The 27,945-nt window shown below is 34.2% G+C and overlaps 1 protein-coding gene across 1 annotated transcript; it reads right to left on the bottom strand.

Annotated features, from left to right (window-relative positions):
* Nucleotide 1: 1 nt before the first annotated feature.
* On the bottom strand, nt 2-27,945 carry LOC132560276 (large neutral amino acids transporter small subunit 2-like). The gene is made up of 10 exons (XM_060224937.1): nt 27,339-27,945; nt 10,298-10,423; nt 9,634-9,733; nt 9,264-9,308; nt 6,190-6,313; nt 5,619-5,722; nt 5,091-5,187; nt 2,482-2,631; nt 750-918; nt 2-95 (listed from the first exon to the last, which is right to left on the bottom strand). The coding sequence occupies exons 1-10, from the start codon at nt 27,814-27,816 to the stop codon at nt 19-21; spliced, it is 1,470 nt and encodes a 489-aa protein (XP_060080920.1). The 5' UTR covers nt 27,817-27,945; the 3' UTR covers nt 2-18.

The following is a 27,945-nucleotide window of genomic DNA, read 5'->3' as shown; positions in this document are numbered from 1 at the left end:
ATATTCCAGGCGACCAGCTCACTCCCAGTTGACCTCATCTGGATTGTCTGGAGGCAGCACCATCAACAGTTTCTGAGTTATACATGTGAATGAATCTGTTGACAGAAAAAATATTTAGCATACAGCACTCATCCCACTCTTGCCACACATATTTCACTGCTTTATCCTAAATCACAATTGTGAGATAATCTGCCTAACACACATGTCCCTGCCCCTGCTTTAATTATTGGATATTGAGATATCAAAGAGCCCACAATGAAAAATTCTGTCTGCAGAAATAACTTAAATCATGTTTTTCTGAACATGAAATTTTAATGGTCTTAACACAAACCTTTATTCTAAGATGGACAAAGGGACATAAACACAAGAAGTGCATCTAATCGATTAAAATAATTGTCAGCATGGTATATTTTTCATTTAAACATCTTTAAGGTCAATAGATAGGTCACTAAATGTCACATGCTAAATGAGACAACTGGTCAATATTGTATAATTCTTACTTGCACCTAATACACTATTAAAAGTAAAACACTACAAACAGTCAATGAATAGGTTACAAAGGGTCACAGGGCAAATAGGTCAGATGAAGGCAGGTGTTGAGATGGAAACAAGATAAAGATCCCAAGCAATGAGGGCAACAGATCTATTTTTGTCTTTACAATACCCCCTCAGTAGAATAACATCGAAGAATCCGCCCAATATACCGATAATCTCCTGGGTTAACATACTAGTCACCAAACTGTACAAACCTATTTTGTCTGTGATCGGTTTTGGCAGGTACGGCAGTACTAGATAAGAGATTGTTCCTCCAGCAACCAGGCACAGGGCCACAAAACTCTCTGCAGGCTTCTGGTAGAATGTCAGAATTACAATGAATCCACTGATTAGACAGAGGAAAATTGGCAGAACAATTGGTACCTAGAAGAAAAAGAGGAAAGTATTCAATTGTAAATTTCAACAAGCACAAAGTAGAAATAACAGACCTATCACCTCTGTTTGATGTAGACCAAGAAATCTCAACACAACCTTTCAGATTTTGAGAATAAGCAGAAAGTTTATCTGCCTACACCGCAAAGGAGTGATTCATCACTTAATATCTACCATATTTTCAACTGAACTCCATGCAAATGCATTGCAACATCATCAATCATATATGAAATGTGTGAAAATACTAATGATGCAATCCTTTTCAGAAGACATGCTCGCTATTCCTTTATTAAGTCAATATGAGATTCCCCCTAACCCTTGTTAGGAGTATTCCACTTTTTATAATAACATCTTGTAAACAATTCATCACCTGTTGTAAACAAAGGAAAATGTTAATGAGTGACAGCCGACAGAATAAAATATAAGAAAACTTAAGTACCTTGGGAATAAGATCAGAGATCAAATTTTGACCAGTAGAGTAACATTATTAAGTTGTAAACACACAGTAAGCCTCATCTAAACAGTGTCACCTTTTTTACCTCTACACACAATTTCACTGTTTGTCTTCTTACTAAACTTGAGTATCTGGATAGCTAAAACAAGTCAGGGTGAAGCTATCGCCCTGTTTGATATTACTCTTTTGGTTTCATCTATGACAGAACATTCATCTCAAGGAACGATCGATTTTTGCATGAACCTTTCTAAAAGTTACTGATTTTGTAGCAAATAGAAAGGTTATTTTGTATGTATTTTGTTTCTTTGTTGGCTGGGTTTAATGCCGCGTGAACAGCCAAGGTCATTTCAAGGTGGAGTCTCCTGGTAGTTTCTGGTAGTTACCTCAACGAACAACATACAGGAGGCCCGTCACTTGCCATCCAGAGCAATAATTATAATTGAGTAAAGTATCTTGCCCAAGGATGCAATCATGACAAAACACTCTCCAGAATCATAAACTGCCAAGGATAAGTAGTGTTATATACCTTACACACATCAGATCTTCACCTGAGGTTATGTCACTCCACAAAATAAGTTTTCACATCCCCAATTTTCCAATAAATTTCATCAGAAATTGAATGAATATACTACTTTTGTACACAGCTTGATATTTACAGAAAATATCCAGTATATTTTATATAATTTGGTGAATACTTTCCTACAATATATTCCTATCAGTTAATACGGAATAGCCAGTTTATTTTCACCGAGATGACTTTTTCTCTATTTCATGGTGTATTGGCATTACCATGAAAATTTAACTTGTGAAACGAGACACATCCAGATCACTAAATTTGAACTCACTGAAACTTAAATTGATTGTTTAAAAAAAAATTGCGAAAAATTTGACCTGTGAAAAAATTACCAGCATTATTTATGGTAATCTATTATCAACTGTTTAGGAACAGATGATACTCAAGTATAGTTATAGTAAGTTATTTCAACTACTAGTGTCTCCAGACATTCTGATTTCCATTTCTCACAAAGAGTACAAGAAAATTGGGCTCTATTATTGTACAAAAACAAAAGAAATGTTTCAGCAGTATCAAAGTGATGTACCCTGATGGGACGTGGAATGTCCGGCTCCTTGAAGCGCAGGTACACTTGTCCTCCAAACACAAGGGTCAACACAGAGGCAAAGCCAAAGCCCTCCATTTCTATCAGGTAGAAAATGTTGGTGGTGGAGGTATAGATTAGGGTCATCACAAGCTGTAACAAATACATTGTTACTAATGAGTACAAATCCTAAGTAGTAGTAGAACATTATCAAAAAAGTTTTATGAAAATGTACTAACATATAGAAGTGAAAACATTTATTTCATTACTTCAGTATTAAAGATGAATGCAGAGATATGTGAAAGTAAACTGGTAATGATAACAAAATCGTCAAAGGAGTCAAAAACAAAAACATTATTTATGTATTAGAAAGTTTTTATGGTGCAAAGAAAACTCCTTCATGATAATGAAACAACCAAAAAAATTGCTACAACATAAATGGCTTTATGAGACAGGTATGAGAGAGAAAATCAGTCAAAACTATACAATGACCAGGGTGATATTCAACTAAGTATGTACGCAGGACACAAGGAGCTATGAAAGGAGAGTGCTATAGTTACTGACTAATGGTGCAACGATAGGTCAACTTTTCAATGTATAGCAATAGCTTTGCTCACTCCAGCAACAGGTGGTTAGCCTAATGTAGATCTTGCCAGGTATAATTTGTACAATTATCAATTGTTGATATTTCTAACTATACAAAAATGCTACTTTAAAGCAAAATTGTTCATACAGTTATTGCCCAATGCCTGCATTGAATTTCTTTATTTATGAAAGTGTCTTTGGGACAAATAATTATATTATTGTTGAATTAATCCTATACCTTTTATAACATAAAAAATGTTTAGAATAAAGAGGAAACTGGTACTAAATTTATTGTAAACGCAGTCTGGAGTCGAGACGAGTTTCACCACATATATCACAAAAAAACATGTTTAGGTACGTTTAAAATAAATAATACAAAAATAGAACAAAGTGTAACAAATATCAGATTGCAACCTACTTATTTGTATAACAATAATGTAAATAAATCTGATACCTTTAATTGGTCAGTGACCTTTTTTTATTTCCCAGTTAAAAAATCCTATTTTAAAGGTAAAAACACTATTGGGATAATATAACAATGAAATAGGATTATCTCAATGTTAGTGAGACAGTAATTATACTATTGCATTGGTATCCTGATAGCTTTTTTGGCCTCAATAGTCTCCCCTATTACTGACCAGAGGAGACTGAACCAAGGACCACAGGTCAGTTTTAATTACTGACCAGTGATATAGAGTTGTCACTTGGCTAATTAAGCTATTCAGTCATTTCACAAAGAATTTGAAAAATGACAAAAAAATTCTGAAATAACTTCCCTATCAGGCTCCAGCCTTGTGGTCAAACACAAGTCAGATTCACCATTCATGAAATTTGCTTCAGACCAAACTTGGATAATATTCTTGTACAGAAGAAGGAATTTGAAGAACTTGCATTTTTCCTATTGTACCCCATATTTCTGACATCAAGATTACTGGTACAAAACTAGGTTCCCTTCAATGAGGTATGCTTCAGACCAAATCAGGACGGAGTCAAGGCACTCCCACAAAACAGGGCAGAGACCCATTTATACAAAATTGATTCCCCTTCACCCAAGCATGCTTCACATCGAATTGGGAAATAATCCAGATATTTCTACAAATGAAGCAGGATTTAAAAGAATTTTCTTTATTTCTGCTATTGGGCAAATTGATTCACCTTCACCTAAGAATGCCTCACACCAAATCTGGGCAAAATCCAATCTACAGGCAGCGTAGGATTTAAATGAATTTACTCTCTTTCCGCCTTTAAACCCAGGGTCCCTCTCCCACGGGGACCCCGATCTAAATTTATACAACATTGATTCCCCTTCATCTAACAATGCATCAGACCAAGTTTGGGCAAAATCCAATGATTCCTACAGGAGGAGTAAGATTTTAATGATTTTGCCCTCTTGGAATCCAAGTCCCTCCATCATCATGGGGCCTAAATCCATTAATAATATAAGATTGACTTCCCTTAATCCAAGAATGCTTCAGATCAAATTTGGGCATAATTCAATCATTCCTACAGGAAGAGTAGGATTTTAAAGAATTTGCTCCATTTCCCCTATTGGAGCTCTTCGTTTCCATTCTAAGAGACAAAGACCCATAATCTATATCACAATGATAACCCTTCATCCTAGAATACTCCAGGCAAACTTTTTGGCAATCCAAGGGAAAGTAAGATTTTAAAAAATTTGCTCCATTTCCCCTATTGGGCCATGCCCCTCCCGTCCAAGGGGGCCAAGTCCTATCATTGATTCAAAATTTACTTTCCTTCACTAAAGAATGCTTCGGACCACACTGGGATTAAATCCAATCATTTTTTATAGAAAAAGATATTTAGAGAACTTATTAGATTTCCCATTTTGGCCCCCATCCCTCAGGTTCCTAGAGGCCAAGAACCAATATTTATACAAACTTGGTTCATCTGTTCAGTAATTAATGATCAGTTGACGGATGCGTAATGCCAGACGGAAGCCATGCCGTGACATCAGCTCACCAGTCCTTCTGACTAGGTGAGCTAACAAAAACAGTGCGTTCACTTACAATGACCAGAAGAGAAGGAGAAGGTGTCATATTTTTGTACTGTATCATTCCCATAAAGGCAGGCATCTGTTTATTTTGGGCTCCAACAAAGAACAACCTGTAATGACAGAGATAGCACTATAAACTTCTGGGAAGTGTAAAACTGATCTTCAATACATACATACCAGATAACTTATTTACAGACCGAGCAAAGTGAACAATCAGGAGATACTTTAAACATAAGTGATATTTAAGCATGGCCAAAGTTATATGATCTGTATGTCAAATGTAAACTAGATTTTACAATCTTAGTTTACATTCACGGTAACTTTGTTGATTTACAAAGTTCATCTATGTTACAATGGTGTCTCGTTTAAATTTCATGTAAATCAACAGCTTCCCTGGAAATAATATTTACACAACGATACTTGTTTAACCCAGTTTAAAACAACAACACAAAATCTCTAAGGATGACAGGAGCTGAAAACCCTGTACACCAGGATCTGAACACTCTACACCTCACAGCAATCCAGGACTGGTCAACTTTACCTTGACATAGACAAAGCACAGCCGTTCATGGTGCCGCATACAGACAGAGCAATAAGTACCGGCATCAGCCAGGCCATCATGCCCATTGTGTTCTCCGCAAATGTCTAAAATGTAACAAGTACAAGTATTGTTCCACACAAAAGGTTTATTTTTTCTCAAACATAGAACAGATTCCAGACAGTTTGATTGATATGTAGATTTCCATACCTCAGTTGATGGTTGGCTGCATGACCAAATGACATTCCAAAACAAAACAATCCTTGCCAACCAAAACTTCATTATCATGACATATGAAGTGACAGCGTAACTCAATTATAATCCTTTTTTCGATTCAGACAAATCTATGATAAATCTATAATTTCAGGGTTATGATTTTTTTCAGCTTTGATTTGTATCTAAATCATTTCAAACTTACATGATGATACCAGAAAAACTGACATATGAAGTGATAGGCATTAAGATTTTGGCAGATTTGGCTATCTAATATATCTTTCTTTTAATTGTATTGACAATATAGCTGTAGTGGGAATACTTAATGCAGAGTACAGAACGGGGCATGAATGTTATTTACCACAGCTACAGCCTCAGACTGGATCATCTGTCCTGGGGTGAGGACACCCAGGTACGCAACATTGGCAGCCAGGTATGTTGTTATGACAATGGACATAGAAATCACAATAGCTCTTGGCAAATTTCTGAAAATTCAAAAATAAATTTTGTCATCTCTACCATGAACTCACCAGTACCTTTGTGTAGTGATTTGACCTAAATCTTGGCTACTGAAAGATAGACTCTCAAGAGAGCACTTACAGTATATATGACTACAAAGCAATATCCTTACTTCCAAGAATCCATTATCCTAATCACATGTTTTATTTCATGTGTACGAAATAAGAAGATCATAGGGCATACACACTTTGTTTTCATATTTGATAGATCATTAAAACAAGCTAGCACATGTAAGGACGGGCCATGCATTGTGTCAGACTCTAAATTAAGTGTCACAGTGATATTGAATTTTTGTTTATTGCTTCCTAGACACAATGATTTGTCTGTAAAATGTTGTCCGACTTTTAAATTTGATAACTATGACCTGCATGTTATCGAGCGACTTCTCATTTGATTTCAACCAATTATGCTTCATTGTGTCGTAACAAAAAATTTATCAGTTAAATATTTCAAATTTGATATTGACCTTTGACCTGATAACCTTATGTGAATGGTTGGATGACTTTTTATTTGATTTCAGTCGTGCATGTTTCATTATGTCATGAATAACATTCAGGTATGATCATTTTTTCACTATTTCCATTTTGAATTTGTAGAAATGGTAAACTTGATCTTCGACCTCTAAACATGAAAAAAAATTGAGAATTAGCACTTCCCGTGAGGAGACGAAGGAGAAAGCCTGTGAGTAACCATTCAGAATGGAAGATATTTTGCATGAATACATTTTTTTATTCGTAGTAACACTGACCCCGACCTTTGACCTCAGGACCCAGAAAATCACTCCAAGGCACCACTTTCTTCGATGAAACATTGGTTAAAGTTTGAGTACAATTGACCTGACAGAACAAGAGACAACGCATACACACACACACACACACACACACACGCACCCTCACCCACACACCAACAGTCAGACAACTGATTACTCTAGGGCATCCATATCTTTGGTGCAGAGCCACAATCAAGCTAATGAAGTGCAAATGAAACAAACATCATGATATATATATATAAGAAATGTGGAACTCCTGAATTTAAAATATATTATGATATAAGAAAAGTAACATATACAATATGATAATTTGCATGTCAGAAATTACAGCTCATTGCCACATTAATCAGGAAGAAACAGTTTCTTAAATCTAGATATTCACAATTACCTTAGCCAGCTGATAAGTGTCTGATCATTAGTCGAGTCAATCTTCTTCATTTACATATTAAAGAATTCCGTCACCATTAATACTTATTTATATAGGATCTCAAATGTTTAAAATCATGAACAAGCAGAAATCAGTGTGCCCACTTGTTTTTTTTTCAATTTGGGGTTCAATGTACTCTTAACAATATATTCATATAGGAGAGTGCTTGAAAACTAGGTATACAATGAAGTGTTAAATCAGGGAGTTTTAAACCTTTATCTCCAACCTATTAAAGTTAAAACAAATTTTCCGTTTCTATGAGAGACTGGATAGTGACCCACAGGCTTATTATACTACTAACCTGTTGAGCACATATGGTTGGAGGAAAAAAACATGACATACTTAGCATTTACTAGCAATTTAGGTGTTGCAGCCCCAAGATATAAAGACTATATGAATATAACAAATGTATGTTTATTAAAATAACATCTGTAATGTGCAAAAATCTACATATGGCATATGAATATATATATATATCTAAAAACATTAAAATGAAAGATCATGAAAATATGATAAATCTTAAGTACTGCAATAACAATACAAGAGGCTGAATGGGCCCGCATTGCTCACCTGGAACTCAATGTTCATCAAAACTAGAATTGGTGTTTATCACAAATATATCAACACAAACACAACTGGCATTCAAAGTGGGCACAACAATTTGTAGACACTTATTACCTGTATTATAGGTAAATGTCCTTTCTTTTTTCTTGAAATTTGTGCGACTTTTACCTGGAAACACATTTCCACTGAATAACCTACTTTTTGGATGTTTCGTTAATATCAGAAGAAGTCTTTCACAGGTTTTGACAATTTGATCCCTGTGACCTACAATATATGGTTCAAAATCATTTCTATTTTGCAAACTTCGTCGGGCTTCATTCCAGATGCCTACCAGCTATCATGCTTCTGGGGCTTTTTGGGTTAGTCAGAAGAAGTTGTATAAAGGTTTTTAACGATTTCAATCCCTGTGACCTTGAATAAGGATCAATGAAATTTCTTTTTGCAAACTTTGTCAAGATTCATCATAGGAACCTGTCAGCCAAATATCAAGCATCTGCACATTTTGATTAGTGAAAAGAAGTTGTTTCAATGTTTAAACAAATTAGACCCCTGTGACCTTGAATAAGGGTCAAGGTCATTTCTTCCTTGCAAATTTTGTCGGGCTTCATCCTAGCAACCAAACAGCCAAATACCATGCGATTTCTTTTGAGATTTCGTCTATTAGTTATTGAGAAGAAGTCACTTAAATGGAAGAGTAGACACCGTACAGACGAAGGACAGACAGATGACCGACAACAGACACTGCACCACAGCATAAGCTGACTTGGCTCTTAGGGCCAGGTATGATAAAAAATATTGATGCTTTAAAATACTGACATGGATATGCGATTAAGAATTCAAGCTTATGAAGTTTCCAATAATCCATAACTTGCATATATAAGTAGTGCATGTATATGTAACATCTGTTTCTATACCATAAAGTCACATTACAACTATATATCTTTGAATTGCTTTGAATAGTAAATCTGCATCCAACAACAGCTGAATACATCTTTTGAGCTGAAATTAATGAACGTAGACAAACCTGTTGGTCAATAAAAAACTTTATCTATAAAATATGATGTCCTGATATTGTAATGCTGCACTACCCTAGATTGAACCGGCATCACATTACAACTTTAGTATTACACACAGAATCACTCGCATGTCAACTTACTTGTTTGGTTCTACAAGCTCATCAACCAGGAAGTTCAGATAGCTCCTGAAATACAATCAAAACTATATGAAATATATACTTTACTACCTGTTACTTCCAGTGTTAACTGCTGACCCAAACCTAGAACCTGTAGGACACACCAGTAACAAGAAAATTAAATTAGTAACAGTGTTTTTTCCTGCCTTTTTCTCTTGTCTTTGAATTGTTCAAACATTCATAACAATCTTGTCCAATTATCTTAAAATTGCATTAAAAAATACTGCCACAAAAGATTTTTACCAAGGACAGGAAAACAACACCTCCACGCTAAAAATTCACTACGTCCTAGCACCAAGTTTTAGAACATCTTGATTATGTGAGATTAACTTACCATCCGCTGTATGCCCAGAATCCAGAATAGAAAGAAATAGCAATGGCACCAACACTGTAATCGGAGCCTGTAAATGGGTCTTCGAAGTTTTCAACCTCACCTGCATGAGCATACACAAAATTATAAGAAAGACAATTCCTAGGAAATTGACATGAATTTACACTCTGAGTAAGGTATTACATGTACAGTGAAACTTCACTAATAAGACCACCTTAGGGACTGGACTAAAGTGTTGTCATTATTATGGTTGTCTGAATAGTGAGTATGGCCAAGAGAACAAACTTCTCAAGCTGCCAATTTTTCACACATTAAATTTGTATGTTAGTTTCATAATATGAAACACACAGTGCTTGCATGTGGAAAGTTTAACACCCAAACAAAGCTAACAAGATTAAATATACGGCAGATGTACACAAAAGGATACACTGACTGGTCAGTTGCTTAATTAAGGAAGTGAAATTCAATGCAAAATTGGTATATGGGACTTTCTAAAAAGTGGTCTTAATTGCTAGGTAGTCTTCAAAGTGAAGTTTTACGCACATACAGAAATTTCTAGGGACTGGATGGTCTTGAAGCGAAGTTTCACTATACATGTACCTGTTACATGTAAACAGATAAACCATAATCCTTGCAATATTTTTACAAAAATAAAGAAAATATTGACCTTTGCCGATAAAGATGAAGCCGATGATGATAACGATTGCAAGAGCAATAAGTTTACTGGCTGTAATGATCACTTGTACTTTGGCTGCCCATTTGACATTTCTCATGTTGATTAGGATCAGCAGGGCTGTAAAACAAAAAAAATCAAGTTCAATCAAGCAGTCATCACAGATCCTAAATACAAACAATGACTGTCAACCAAGAAGAAAGTTAAGAGATCTGCCTCATTATGGGAGTAAGCGAGTAGTGGACCAAACCCTTTGTTGCTTACCTAGCAAGATATGACGAATCACGATGGTGGCATAAAGAGCATAATTAGTCTGATTAGACAAAAGGAATATAAAACTTTAGTTTCATCTCACTGTCAGTGCTATCCAAAAAGTTGGTTTGCTAACATTCAATTGTACCATTATTTCAAGGGAGGTAACTTCCTGTCACTGCTATCCAAAGAGTTTGTTTTCGAACATTCAATTTTATAATCATTTTAAGGGGCGTATCTTGCTATATCTAGAAACAAACAGAAAAACAGAAAAAAGTTAGTGATATTCTTATATATAGTGAGAAAGAGACAAAACAGGCAATGAACTTGATGTACTAATTTGAAAGTAAGTGTAACCCTGGTACATACTAGCTGCAATATAATGCTAGACTAGAGAGAACTTGTCTTCAGCTCGACCTGTTGAGTATCATACAAGTAAGCCAACGGTCCCGAGTTTGAATCTTAGTGGATGCATTGAAAAAGAGATGACCGCTGTTACATTGTCGCATATAACATGTAGGGAATAATACTTTGTATTGTTCCACAGACAACTCTGGTAACTGAGGACGAGTTATTTCCTTGAGTGTGAGCATGTAATCCTGGTAAAAACTAGCCACGATATACAGCTTGACAATACAGAACTTCTCTGTAGCTTGATTGGTTGAGCAAGAGGTCTTGAGTTAAAACATTGGCTGAGGATTTGAAATTAGAAATGACCCCTGTTACATTGTTGCCCATATAGGGACTTGGGAATAATACTTAGCATTGTTCCACAGACAACCCTGGAAACTTGAGTATGAGTTATTTCCTGGAGGGGAACTATGTAACCCTGGTAACTTTCAGTCCCAATATACGGCTTGGCTAGAGAGAACTCCTTAGCTTGATTGACTGAGCATCAGGCTTGTCAGCCAGAGGTCCTGAGCTCGAAGCAAAGGCATTGAAATAAGGAAAGAACTTTGTTACAGAAGTACTGCTATATGTCATAAATTACATGACAGAATAATTGAAACAGGACTTTTTAAAACCATTTCAAACTCTAAATAATTTATATATAAATCTACACAAACAAGGCCACAGGATTTATTTTATGATTACTGGTCTGGGGCACTAGACTAGATATCGTGAAAACTAGGTTTTAAAAAATGTAGGTTTAATTTTTAAACATCTGAATTGCACTACTGCACAGCAGTCAAGGTATTTCGCATGGATTTATATAACATGTTATGTGAGCCCTTTAATGTATGTGCAGCTATGTAATTGCTGCTAGTTTCAGGAATTTTGCTTTTTTTTGCTGCTATATGTTGACCATGAACATAATTGGCCTATAGGTGACACTTCATCTAAAACTAACATGTATTTATAAATACACATGTACATGTAGCATGAGAATTAGGTAGACGGTGTATCAATGTTGTCTGTGACTGGATATATACAGCGTAATTTTAGGGGGTTATATAGACAGTTTGTTTACACCAGTACAAATGATCATGTTAGTTACTTTGATATTAATTAGTTTGTTTATCTTGTTCTGTAACAGCTGAGATATCTAACATTACCAGTAGTTATGTACCACAAGGGTCAGTCATATATAAAACAACACAGTCTGGTGTTGCCCTGCAACCATGTTATAAATATGTCTTGTATGAGTTATATAACATCATAAATAGGAAAACATGCAATTAACTAGAACTGAAAAAAAAACAGCTGACTAATACCCCTACCGCTGCTTCCTGTCTTTTACAAAATGCAGTTTTATAGAACTGACACTGTATTTTGAATGGATTTACAAACTTACACTAAATTTGTATGCATATGTAAATTCCAACTTGTTAAACTCTTCAAAAAAATGAGAATGGGAAACATGTTTGTACTGATAAGTTATCATGCATATGAAACAGTTGCTATGGCAACCAAATCTTTTGGCAAAAAAATGTTGCATGCACACCCCTACATGGTCACTATCATTACTATATGAAACAGATCCACTAGTTTGTCCTGACAAAACTTTCAATCAAAAATCCTATTTATAATGACCCATCACTGAGGCAACCACACTTTTTTTTAAAAAAAAGGGATGCATGCACATTTACACATTGTACATAACATTACAGCGACTATAATGTTAAAAAAGCTACGAGAAATAGATATAAAATAGTATGTTACAAAAAACTAAGACTTTCTGTTAATTACTAAAATTAAAAGTCACTGCAACCATTTTTGATTGATATCTAAAAAATAAAGAATGTAAACATTGCGGTCTTGATCTAATTCATACATTACCGCTCGTAACCCTGATGCTGCGCATGCGTATAAATCTAAAAAGAAGCATTATGGCGGACGCAAATACGAAAAGGCGACGCGGCCCTAAAAGTTAACTTACAGAAAGTGCCAGAAAGCTAAGAGGAAGGAGTCAGACCAGAAAAGAGGACAGGCAAGAATTTATATTAAACAGGAGATCAATAGATGGCGAAAGATGAAGGAGGATCTTGGACTGAATACAGATTCAGAATTTGTGAAGCTGCTGCTTGACTGGTAAGCTTAACGTCAGCCCTATAATTATAACATATCCGCCTGTCATGGATTATAATCAAATATCCAGTGTTTGACACGTGAATATGTTATGAACAACACTACTAAAAGTGTTATGAGATAAATGTTGAATGAAAATAGTTGTGTTCTTCGCTTGAATTTACTATCGCAGGGTAAGAAAAATCCACTCGTCCGCTCGTCTAGATGAGTCAAAGCTACTTGCGGCGAGTGATTTGTTTCAGCTACTAGTCCTACCGGCGAGTGAAATTTGTAGTTCTGACTATTGAATATTCCATAATAAATTACGTTTATCAACTTAAACACTCTTAAAACTAATTTAAATCCACTGATAGTCGATCAGATACATTGATGTTGTATCCTTGTTTACACCACGTGTCAAGACTCGGGCTGATCCAGACTATGCGAAAACCTATTACATCACCACAAATATTGCAAACAAGTTTGTTTTGTGTACGTAGTTACTGTTAAAAAGTTGATGTTCTCGTTCGCGTTAACAGTGAATTAAATATGAGTAAAAGAATAAAAGCAAGTGATGAGTTCAAACATTTGATATAGAATTTGATAATAAAATTTGTGTTCCTTAAATTATGTTTTGTTGCCTTTTTTTCTTCGGGTGAGTGAAGATTAGATTTGGGCAAGTGAATTTCAAGTTTCACTCACTGCAAACAAGAATTAGCAGAAAAACGCAAAAGTAAGTGTCATACATAAGACATGTGGGTTTGTTTACCTCGTAATCAATTTTTTCTTTGCGGTGGATGTAAATGACTTTGTCATGTGACAAGCCATGTGACCCACTCGACTTTCTTCGTAATAAACCGAGCGTGAACATGTTTGTAAACAATAGTCAAGATAAACAATGTTCCGACGCCTAAAATATGTACAAAAACAACAAATTTGACGTGATAGGCGCATGTATCCCTTTATCATGGATATATTTTATTATTCATAAGCCGAACTCTCCATTTCCCGATGTTGAAATCTAAGGTAATAGCCGCTTTAAAGTGTTGTAAAAATGAAACTGATCCATTAGTTTAGGTGAACTTATCCAGGCAAAATTTTCAAACAAAATCCTGTTTATACCAACTGGTTACCATGACAACCAATATTTTGCCAGAGAAAAAAGACTGCAAGCATATCTAAACATGGTCCTCAACATTCCTGAGTAGTGTCATGGAAATTGATATCACCGTTAAGGAAGAGTTGCCCAAACAGTCGGACAGATGGTTGGACCGATAGACAGACAGACTGATTCCAGTATACCCCTCCCCTCTAATTTCTTTGTGGAAAGGGGGAAGAGGGTAGTAAATACTATCATAATGTCATTTATACAAAGTTGAATTTTCTCTAAATATATGAAGCAAAAAGATGGTTTATTTAATTTCAGATCCATAGTATGATTTACAAGAAATCCTGAAGGTCATATCCTATACTTTAGTATGAACAGCAATGACAACACCAAGGAAGAAAACTAAATTATTAAGGACAGAGCTAGTTCCCCTTGGTAAACTGCACATATCACTCACTGCCTTCAAATTGACTTTTAATTTTTGAACAGACAGACTAAAAATATATTTTAGAGATCCATTTGACATTTCTTTCAACTGAATTCATGTTTAAAAAATCCATATCAAGTCTAGAAGTTCAGTGAAAGACATTTTGTAATTGAATACTGAAAACGAATGTTTAAACATTTACCTTGACATCATCATTATTATGGATGACCCATACAAGTTCCATTACACAAGTAAATTCTGAAGTGACAATGCAGAATTTTCATTTCTGTGATAATTTGAATATCATGTCAGTTCATGTTATATTAAATTTCCTGTGATACCATACAATTTCTGACTGGAAGTCAGTAAAATACATATTTATTGTCCTTCATGTTTTACAATTATCACAAGATATTTTGCTTGGTACGTTAATCAAAGGGCTGTGCAATTTATTTTTACTGGATTCATATAAAGTTTGCCTGAGGAAATTGAAGTACTCTACTTCATGGTTTTGCTTTTAACATTCAAGTTATCATATTATACAATCAGTGTCTCTACTGCACCTATGGCATTGCCTTCTGTTGCATGTACTAAAATATACAATTCCTAAATAAACATATGTGATAGCTTTGTTTTGTAATGGTAAAATGTGGGTTTTGTGCAAATAAGACATGAACATCAACTTTGGCTAAAAAACAAAGGTGAAATTTGTTTTAATCTAGAAAAAGTTTGCCAAAAGGCTGAAATTCTCATCTTTAATGCATATAAAACAACCTGTTTAAGACATCCTGTGTATTACATTATAACATTAAGTACATGTTGTTTATGTTTCTGTATACATATTTAAGGTGTGTTAGGAGTGTAGACAATGGCCACACCTGCAGCATTTATAACCAATGTAACAGAAATATCTGGGTTCCTTTGTTTGGAGTTATCAAATGAAATGTATGATTTGTGAATTTGTCATCAATAAAGATGAGTTAGTAGTTAGTTATCCTTGGTTTATTCCATATATCTCAATGTAAGATTAAAAGATTTCATTTTTTTCAAACAGTAAGTTTTCTGACAATTTTACAATGCACTGTTTATATGAACAGAGTACCTTGTTGGGCAGTTATAAATTGTTTTGTGGTCATAAACAGTAACCATTTTGCTTTTTATAGCTATTCAACAAAGTGCTTCAGTGCTTTTGAAACAATTTCATGTTCTTTTCTTGATATTCAAATACATGCAGTGATTTTCTTTATTTTCAAGCAATTAATGCACAAAAACATTGGCGTGTATGTACCTCAACAGGTCACAAAAATACACTTTGTGATTGCAATATCACAATTAAATCTATAATCACCAGTCTACTAAAAATGGCAACATTGATCAATATATTGGCATGATGCCTTAACTTCCTGAACAACCTTACAATGTATCTGTTACCTGTACGTGTATGAGAAATCAATTTTTGTCGGTCAACTGCTGACATTCTGTAACAAAATTTCATCGCAGGCAAGAATGAGATAATGCAGAATGTTAGCCTGAGTCTGAGATAAATTGATTATCAACATATATGGATCATCATTTCTTTATCTTGTGTCAAAGCTGCATAAAACTTTCTCAAGTAGTTTTATTTCCAAATATTTTGATTTGGTGTGATTACCTCCCCTATGCAGTTATATGTCAGAAAACCAATATGTATCTGTCTTTCGAGTTGGATAAAAAAACCCAGTTATCACAAAAGTCACACAAGTTATACTGCCGTTTTTTCTCATTTTGTGTTAGCCCTCCATATTTCAGTGAAATCAAAAGCGGGGAAATTTCAAGTGTTGATGCATTACTATTGGTGCTTCACCTACTCCAGTTTCCATCAAAAAGTTAGTGACAAGCTTTCAATACATACGAATTGTTTAAGATGAGCATATTGAATAAACCAAACAAAATGTCTGAAATGTAACATTTCAATATAAGAGATGTGGCTAATTCAAAAGGCAGATTTATTGTGAGGTCACTTGGCACCAAATATCATGTAATGGTAGCAGACAGATAGGACAATACAGAAAAGTCTAGCACTAGGCAAGGTAGTGCAGGTAAATTTCACTGTTTCATATACCAGAAACCTCTTTCTCACATCTAACTCATTCAAATTTAGAAAGTGATTTAATTCCTCAATCATGAAAAATGTCAAAAGAATCAATTTCCAGGTACTATTTAAGCATAGTGGTACCAATGACAACATAGCAACTGCTTTTATAAAATGTCAAATCCTTTTTACATATTTTTGTAAATTTCTCTAAGTTATTTTCACAAGCAGCTTCAAAAAAGTTAAAAACCATATATACACTAACAGTCCATATAGAGTACATCAATACACTATAAATGGCAAAGTTTAAATTGTAAGATCTTTCAATAACAAAAGTAGCAACTGTCCATCTGACTGACCCCACCACCAATAGTAATGTAACATTTTTAGAATAGAACTTTCATTGTGTGATATCCTGGCACTTTTACCCCCACATACATATTTAATTTTCATAGCTGAAGCAACATGTTTTATTTTTATAATCAATTTCCAAAACCAGGATATTGTTTTCTTTTTGCAAATTTGCAAACTTACACTAAAAGAGCTTCAATAAAATTACATATGACAAATATGGTGTCAAATTTTTAATAATATTTATACACAGTCAAATGTTTGTAGTTTATATATGTTATACAATACCAGCCAGCAAAGTACAGATCAAAATAACCACTTAAAAAATCATTTCCTGCAGAAGGGCAGTACTATCAAGTATACAGTACTGTCTGATGATACAGTACTATCTGGTTATACAGTACTATCTGATGATACAGGACTATCTGATGATACAGTACTATCTGGTTATACAGTACTAATTATACAGTACTATCTAGTTATACAGTACTATCTAGTTATACAGTACTATCTGGTTATAAAGTACTAGCTAGTTATACAGTCTAGTTATACAGTACTAGTTATACAGTACTATCTAGTTATACAGTACTAGCTAGTTATACAGTACTCTCTAGTTATACAGTACTATCTAGTTATACAGTACTATCTAGTTATACAGTACTAGCTAGTTATACAGTCTAGTTATACAGTACTATCTAGTTATACAGTCTAGTTATACAGTACTAGCTAGTTATACAGTCTAGTTATACAGTACTATCTAGTTATACAGTACTAGCTAGTTATACAGTCTAGTTATACAGTACTAGCTAGTTATACAGTTATACTAGTTATACAGTACTAGCTAGTTATACAGTCTAGTTATACAGTACTAGCTAGTTATACAGTCTAGTTATACAGTACTATCTAGTTATACAGTCTAGTTATACAGTACTAGCTAGTTATACAGTACTATCTGGTTATACAGTACTAGCTAGTTATACAGTCTAGTTATACAGTACTAGTTATACAGTACTAGCTAGTTATACAGTCTAGTTATACAATACTAGCTAGTTATACAGTACTAGTTATACAGTACTATCTAGTTATACAGTACTATCTAGTTATACAGTACTAGTTATAAAGTACAGTACTATACTAGTTATACTAGTTATACAGTACTTATACAGTCTAGTTATACAGTCTAGTTATACAGTACTATCTAGTGATACAGTCTAGTTATACAGTACTATCTAGTTATACAGTACTATCTAGTTATACAGTCTAGCTATACAGTACTATCTAGTTATACAGTACTATCTAGTTATACAGTTCTATCTTGTTATACAGTCTAGTTATACAGTCTAGTTATACAGTACTAGTTAAACAGTACTATCTAGTTATACAGTATTATCTGGTTATAAAGTACTAGCTAGTTATACAGTCTAGTTATACAGTACTAGTTATACAGTACTATCTAGTTATACAGTACTATCTAGTTATAAAGTACTAGCTAGTTATACAGTCTAGTTATACAGTACTAGTTATACAGTACTATCTAGTTATACAGTACTATCTAGTTATACAGTACTATCTACTTATACAGTAATACTTTTGAGACAGTAGTTTGGCACCACTAGATTTATCTGTTTGAGCAATCACAAATTACAGTTACTAGTTTATCTTGCATTCTGTAACAGTATATATAAAAATGTCATTAATTGGAACATTGGAGAAGAAAATTTGAAAAAAAAATTCAATGGCAGCTGCAGTGACTTAAGGGATATATATAAAGGGAAAAAACTCTGCAAAAAAGAGTGTACAGGTTACATAACATAAACCAACAGACGGAGATATTGCCACCATATAAGCCTTGTATGAAATGCAAACTCATCTGGGATACCGCCAATCAGAACTCTCTTATCAAATCACAAGCTTCATATCAAGATTCTATAAAATATACTCAAGGGATAAAGAAACAGAGGGTAAACTTTGGAGATGATTATAGGCAAGATATCAAGTATAATGTTCAATTATTTCAATTAAGAATGAAGATTAATCCATACAGAACAAAGTGCAAAATCAAAGATTTGTATCTGAAAGTGATTTAGGAGTATTGAAGGGAATTAAAAGACAACTCTGTAATCTTAGATCTAAATGGACTGATTGTCAGAGCTGGCTAGTCAATAATTTATTTTCCTCATTGGGATGTTGGCCCATTCTTCCAAGATGGCTGCACTCATGCATCCAGTTGGGCCAGAATAACAGAGGAGGCTGGTGGCGTCGAACCTGTCTATCCAGCTGGTCTCACAAGTGCTCAATAGGGGATAGGTCTGTAAGGAGGTCAGTCAGTCCAGTGGGTGGATTTTGTTGTTAGTGAGAAAGGAATATGAGGTTGTTTTGCTGCAATAATGAGACAACATGGGGTCGGAGGATCTCATCTCTATACCTAGTGGCAGTTACATTACCCGCTATTACAACCAGTAGTGATTTAATTCCATGTAAAATTTCTCCCCACACCTTAACCGATCCACCCCTATACCTATGCGTCTCTGCATGCAGCAGTCAGCAAAACGTTCTCCACAACTTTGGTATAGATAAGGTCGACTGTCAGCTCAGAACAGGGTGACCTGAAACGATCAGTAAACAAGACCTGCCTCCACTTCCTCCATGGGAATATTTTATGGACACATGCCGCCACCCAAGCAATACGATGCTGGCGACAAGCAACGGTAAGGGGCAGACCTGCAAAAGGGTGACATGACCAAAGTCCAATTTTCTGCAATCGTTTCCTTACATTTTTTGCATGGATAGGATGGTTATGCTATAAAGGGCAGATTCAGCGGCAGTAAAGTGCTGATTACACAAATGCACAAGATGAATACGTTACGTTGTAACGTCATGCGCAGATGCCCAGACTTAGTTCTGTCAGCAACCTGCCTAGTTTCCCTTAGACATCCAACAAGATGTTCTATAGTGCAAATATGGACACCGAAATGTCTGGCAACCTGTATTTGCCTTTGACCTTGCATAATCATCGCAATGGCCTGACCCCTCCGAACTTCGGTCAGCCATGCCATTGCTTAATGCTATCAGAAATTAACAAATTATCTGAAAATGATGTGTCTCTATGAAGACTACCTAATGATATGATGAGCAGTGTAACTTAATGTCACAACACTGCTGTGCACGATATTTTCCCGTTTCGTGCTTTCCCCAGAAAACATTGTCACACAATACAATAATGCATCATTCGATACCGGACCATTTAAACTATTGCCTTGTTCTTGACCGATTTTCACTGTTATTAAACAATGTGTTCACAAGATAATGCAAATAATGTCACCTTTCCTTTCTTTATCCTTGGGGTATACTTATTGAAAAGTGAGCTCTGAACTTATGCTTACTTGACATGTTATCTTATAAAAACTTTTAACTACAGGTTCTGTTCTGCGTAGAAGTAAGGGTTTGTTTACAAACATACTCTGACGTGTGTATATATAAACCAGTAGCGGTCCTTGCCAAATTCTTGAACTCTTTCCAGACAATACAAATAACTCCAATCCTTAGTATTGTTATACACATACATGTTGATTGATCCAAGAATCTATAGATGTATTTAGCCTCGGCTTTATTTCAAATCTCTTGTAGCTATATATATAGTTTAATATGCATTGTATATATTAATCTTAAATATATGTAATAAGTCTTTTATAAATCTACAAACTGTGACAACCACAACAACTCTTAAGTTCAAAATCTTCACATTGACATAATACTCTGACCTACTTTAATTGCATTTGGCATGCCCTGAACAGAAGTCATGAAATTTATAACAAAACTCTGTTGTTTAGTGTTTGAAGGACAGATACATGTATCTTCACCACATGAAGATTTTAAACAAAAAAAATAATAATTTGTCAAGTTTCCTGAAATTTATTTCCATGGTTATATATAGGATGTATTAAAAAAGAAAATGAAATTTTCCTGGGCTTATTCTAATAATAAAAATCTATTAAATTGACAAGATATCCCAGATATAAATCCCTTTCTGCCACTTTCTTCTAAAACTTACTAGTATTTTGTTGCAAAGTAAATACATAAGGCTAGATAAATTGTGCTGTAAATGTAATTATGTAGACATGTACTTTAAAATGTCTTCAAATGTCATTAATATGTACATATCATTTTTATTCCAAGCAAAATGTATAATTTATAACCTTGTTATCTTCACCTGCAGACCATAAACATGATACATGTGTGAATGATTCTTATTCCACATGTTTTAGTGTCTTTACACAGCTTTAAATCATGACTTGCTAAAACAGTTTAAGCATTAAAGAAGTAGCTTACAACCAAACTCCATTTCAGTATCTGACGTTGCAACCATATTCCTTCACTGAAGATGTGAGGAAATTTTGAAATCAAAATATACATACTGTCACAGTGTTTGTTTAAAATATACACCATCTCAAAAGATGACCAAAAATATGGAGACACACAAAGTAAATTTGTAATTATGTCTACTACGATGAAATTCCAACCAGTAACCTCTCTGCAGCTACGTTTTCACCTTAGGTAAAGAACCTAAATTTGAGCTGGATTTGATTTAGGCATATTTCATATAATTCTTTGATCATACACAAATGGGAACAAAAGGGAAAAAACTTTTAATTTGTCCTCTCCAGTAAATGACAATATATATAACTGCAAAATATGATAGAAAATGGCAACGATGATGGAAAAATGACACTATAAAATTGACTTCAGGATAAAGTTTAACAAATATTTATTGTACTATGTAATTATTGTATCTGCATAGTTTTGTATACGGTGGAATGTTTCCAAACAAGACTATACATGGGACATAAACAAATGGCAAATTTAGGGATGTTTCAGTTTGTAGAAGTGAAGCAAGTTGACCAGTCCGGACTCAGGTATCATTGAAATCATTCCATTCTGTACATTATATTAACCATTCAGCATGTACATTGCCCATGTCCAGAGAAATAAGTTTTATAGAGTAAAGATACTTTGGTAAAGTGAAAAACCACTTATACTTGTATTCTGTATGTGGCTTTAGTCAAAAAGAAATCTGTTCATTGCTCGGTTGACCTCAGAAGTAATGTAACATGACACATGGACTGATCTAGCCCCCATCGGATGATTGGCTTGTCCGAAGGTGTTATGAACCTGATGAAGCCTCTGAAAACACGAAACTAGTTGACAAACAAGTAAACAGCTTTCTAATCGGTAATGTATGAGTATGTTGTGATTCATACCCTCTTCACACATGTGTACAAAAGAGTGATAACTATATAAGAATATGCATACTTTACTGATAAACTTAAATGGGACTCACTGACACAATAAATGTTGTAATAATGAAATATGGTTCAAACAATAGCATATAATATGTTGATGTATATAAAAACAGAAAATAGTTAGCATTATGATTACCAGGTGACACGACAGACCATCATCTGTTTCGCAGTTTGATATTTATTTGTGGCAGTACATTTTTCTCAGATAGCCAAAGATCACAATGTATGTGCTTGTTATGATCGTGTCCTAGAACAAGATGTGACTTTATCTCAATCCCAGGATTATTACCACGACAGGCCTTCTGTATATTGTTCAGTAAGGTAATCACCAATTATATGAAACATCATACAAAAATGACTTTGCCATAAGATGACCCTTGCTGCTCACATGCAGACATGTGATGGCCCTCCAGCATGTTGGTCTGTGAAGTATTGTAACCTACTAAAATAAGACTTTGTCACAAAATTACCTTGGCTGTTTACAGGGCAATATATAAAGGTATCTAACCCCAGCAAAGAAACAAATTGTGAATTTAAATTCTAAACATCTTATAGATTATATATATAAAACATTATACACATGTATGTTCTTTATATACTAGTCATTTGTCTGATGAAAATGATAGTGTAATGTTGAATACATGTCCTTCATATATAGAAACTTTTACCAACATGGGTGGTGTACATGTGTTGTCATTCGAAGTGTTGATTCATGTTTGGTTTAGTCATGAACTATTTTACTTAGAAGTATGTACCATAAACGACATCCTGTTCGATAATACCCTTTCCTGTTGGTGTTACTCTTTAGAAAATGTAATCACAAACGTAAACAACACTCTATTAAGTGACACAATTGCATCAGCTCTACCTGTTAACACTAGAGCTACAACTGTATCCCAAGTCACCACTGTCGAAGCCTGAAGACTGTAATGATCTCAACTCAGTATCATAGTCATCAATAAAACAACTTTTGTACCTTTAGCTAAAAATATTTGGTAATGGGTTGTCTACAACGTACTAAATTCTTCAACAAAATTATTCCGCCTATGAGATTTAGAAATCCACATGAACAATCACCAGTAACATATCTAAGATTAGAGATCAATATTCCATTTTAAGTACAACTTCATTCCTGCCACATTAAATGCTGTATACATTTAGGATTGCACGAAAAATATGAATCAATCTGTATGACATAAAACATGCAGGCAATGTACAAGGAAGAATGGAAAATTGATGTCCTTTTAACACAGTCTTCATTCATTGACTGGTGTAAACAAAACTTTAATTATGACACATTTTCCCTACCCCCCACAACAAATTTGTATAGATGGGTATGGAAGGAGATAAAAAAAATTTGTTGCATTAATAAACAATTATACATTCTTTAATGGACTCGTGGTTACTTTCAAGTTTGTTTTACATTGATTAAGATATCGGACCATGTTCTATCAACATCTAGGTCATTCACGATTGAAGGACAGTCATTTTCAGGTAAACTGGGACATTATATAATTAGATCAATATATGATATGAAAAGTATCATACCCTATAACTGGCTGGAAATACCATAGGAGCATTTCTTTTGTTTTTCATCAAATTATTCACTATATTGTTAAACCAGGCTTACAACTTATAATTACACTCTATACATGTATATATTGCTTTGCATACATGTATGGAGTCTCTCAAAGTTTCATATATGAATTTTGCCACTGCACACATGTATCATGTAATTGATTCCCTGTGAATGTAAAAATGAACAGGGTTATAGTTCCAACAGCTGCAACCATTTCAATATCAGGCATATATACACTGTATGACACATTTATTAAAAGATATTTAACACAGTCTACAGTATATCTACAAAGTATATATAACGGCTGTTATTTAACTGGTTGTTAGACCTGAAAATTAAAGATCCCAATGTTTTTTATTTTTACAGATGTACACTGTAGTACTTGGCACAATTGTCTTTAATTATGTACATTATCTATAATTGTCCTAAATGGCTTCCAACTTTTTTGAAGTCTTCATTTAAACGTGTACAGGTCAAGAACTCTACATTTAAATTTGTAAAAGCACTTATTCAGTAATGGAAGTTAAAATACCCAAGTATTCAAATGTATAAAAGATGATGCAATGCATAAAGTGTTTCCATAAAAAGACTATGGTATGATGCAACATGGACTTGTTTACACTAACTATGATGCAATTTTCCCCAAAGACTGGGTAGGGGATTACATTAGGACTTGTTTGTAGGTGGGGAGGGGGGTGTCAATGCACCATCCATCAAATTGATTACACATATGGCCTTAGTTTGTCCTAAAACATGCAGACTCCACAGTTACACAGTTAGATCATTTTATTATCTATAAAGTAAATGTACATATGCATATAATGTAGCCATACAAGGATTGATGACCCAGGGTGGACATTTGGTTAAGTTATTAACCTCTGAATTATATGTATATATATTGATGTGTTTGGAACATAGATACAGCCTATATATCTATCAGTATTAAATATACATATATATGTATATTTTTATAATAAGTAACTTAGTTAAAATAAAAATTGGTTAAAGAGGAGTATTATTATAACGACTTGATCAAAATATCTAAAAGGATATATACATCTGAACTAGGACTTTAGTCAAGCGACTACTTATATATATATATACCCCAGGTATATAAATAAAACATTGCCATAGAAACAATTACCTAGATTTTAAGAAGATTTGTCATATACAGGGTTTTTCATAAGAGCCGGTCGCCGGCCAATTTGACCGGCTACTTTGATCACTTGGCCGCCTACACCAATCCAGTTCCGTAATAATATTCCGTACATGACTACACGTACACGGCAGGCCGGCCGCCTACTTTCACTACACAGCCTACTACTAACAAAATTATGGAAAACCCTGCATATAGCTATTGTACATGTACCATGCACTTGATGTGTATTGTCATAAATGTATCAATCTTTGTATTAAGCCTTAAAATAAATTCATTACAATTTTTTTAACAAAACTGAAAATGTTCATGCATATTCAATATAAATGAAAATTTTAGAGGTGACAGATTTTTTTATATTATATATTGATATTCAAAAATCATTCTACAAGACAGAGCAATTGTGTGAATACACGGTATCCAAAACTGGTCATTTGAAATATTTTTTTGAAAACAGGCCATTTTGATGGTTGAAAAAGCCAACAAAAAATGTCAAGATGATCACAAGATATACTATGTACCCTTTGGTGGGGGATTCGGGACATATTCCTCAAGAGTGGGAAAAACATATAAGGGAGGTATATTAAAGAGTCTTTTCAATCATATTTCAATGATAAAAGGTGGCAGGTCATTCTCAGTAGAACCAATTTAAAACGTACATCTGTACTTAAGTAAAATACACTTGTAAGATCAAATCATACAATTTAAAAACCAGTAACATCTGTCAACATTAAATAAAAAAATATATTACACAAGATTAGATATACATGGAATTTTATCATTAATATATGCTTTAACATATGTGGTTTTATAAATTCAAAAAGTATGATTAACAAAAGAAGGTAGAGCCAATATCAGTTCAGAGTGAAATTCACTCACTGAGTTGGTTAACATTAGTAAGTTGGACACTGTGCATTGGGTATGTATACTGAAAGGTATGCAGGGTGATGAAATATCAAAATCAATCCAAATTTCGATAACAACACACACAAAGTGTTACCAGTGTGTGGAATCCCACTCACTTTTGAGGTATGGTGTGTGCTGTGATTGACACTTACATGGATTAATTTCAAAAAGTATGAATACACAACTCCTGCATGTCATGCATAATCAAAGTTTTGAAAACAATAAATTTAACATCCAGCATATTTCCACTTTAAACAGTAAATAAATTTTCCATTCGCCTCTTAAATATAAAAAGTATTAAAACCCTTTAAGATATATATACCTATCCATGACCCTGGTACTGATACCATACCCATGAAACTTTGAAACTTTTGAAACAAACCAGCTGTGAAGTCTTATTCAAATACGTTGTATATACTTTACATAGTTGCCCCTAGCTATCAGAACAAAACAAAAGTATACATAGATTTGTTTATGTATGGGTGTCTAGGACATTTCATTAATAGGAGCAGGTACTCTGTAGTGGTCATAACTGAACAAATTATCATTGGCAATTTCATCATATTGTATCATTTTCTTTTTTTTTTTTTTTAATGAAAAACAGACATTAAGATTATAAATTGTAAGTCAACTAAAAAATCAAACTGTAAATGAGATATTCCATAAGAAGACAATATTTTGGGTTCCTGTTTTGAATACTAGTCGATAATAAATCAAACACATAAAAAGAACATTGTGTGTACTACCAATATATGTTATATGCATGAACATTGTTTGTATAAAAATACACAGTCATACTATATCAGTATGTTAATGTCATTCTAACTGGACAACCAAGATAAGATTAACTAACCCTTCATTCAACGTCAACCACTCAAGCTTGAAAAAAAGAAAACCCTGCCAAGTACCTGATTATAAGTTTACAAGTTTGTAACACTTCCAAAACTTAATACTTATAGATACACCTGTACACTATCTATATAATATCCTACAGACCATTTTTTAAGCTTTAAGCTTTTAGCTAGATAAAAAACTTCATTTATTGCACAAGTTGCATTCAAGGAAGGGGGAGGGGGTGTAAATGCATTTGTCTAAATTGTCTGAAGTCTACTTAACAGCACATCTTCATGTTACACTTTCAAAACTATAAAACCCACATGCATGTCTACTAATCCCTTTTGGGATTCCTCTTTGGGACTCATTTATATTGGGATGTTTGTCAACGTCCCTGCGACCAAGGGATATTGTCAAATGTCATTTATAAATGAGTCCCAAGGAAGAATTTCAAAAGGGAATAGGATGTCTACATGCATGAACGAAAGTAATTCCGTTCTATATGCAATTTTACATGAAATTGAGAGTTTTGTTCATACTTACTGATAATGACTGCTGCCAGTAGAGCAAGGCCTGTCATTGGTACCCCATCACAATCAGGAAAAAACGGTTTTAGGATGTACAGTGAAAAAATCAGGGCAGATGCTGCAATTCCAACTGGACATATCAGAAGGAAATTAATCCATAAACATACAAAGCCTGCTGTCTCTCCAAAGGCTCTTTTAATGTAGACATATTCACCCCCTGATTGAGGAAATGTTGTCCCTAATTCTGCATAACAAATAGCACATAGGGTGTTGTATATCCCGCATGCAACCCACATTACGAAGGACAAACCCACCGATTCAACGCGTTTTAGAATTCCGACTGGAGAAACAAATATCCCCGATCCTATAATAATCCCAACGATGATTGCCACACCATGTAGAAGTGATATCTGTCGCTTTAGTTCGACTTTCCCTTTTCCCTCCTCCGGTTTTGTTACGATTGCTTCTCCTTTGTTTCTTTTGAACAGACCCATATTTTCTTCTCGTAATGCAAAACTGGCAAACTGTACAGCGCACCGATAGCCTTTATGTTTATAGTACAAACTCAGAAATGAGAGTACAATGACAAGTCAAAAACGTGATATAAGACTTATAACCCAACT

The sequence above is a fragment of the Ylistrum balloti genome, unplaced genomic scaffold (genome assembly GCF_031769215.1).
Source record: "Ylistrum balloti isolate Yb309-2 unplaced genomic scaffold, AGI_CSIRO_Ybal_v1 Utg371040, whole genome shotgun sequence".
Taxonomy (NCBI): domain Eukaryota; kingdom Metazoa; phylum Mollusca; class Bivalvia; order Pectinida; family Pectinidae; genus Ylistrum; species Ylistrum balloti.
Note: the sequence above shows the minus strand (reverse complement) of the source record. Positions and strands in the feature narration are given on the sequence as shown.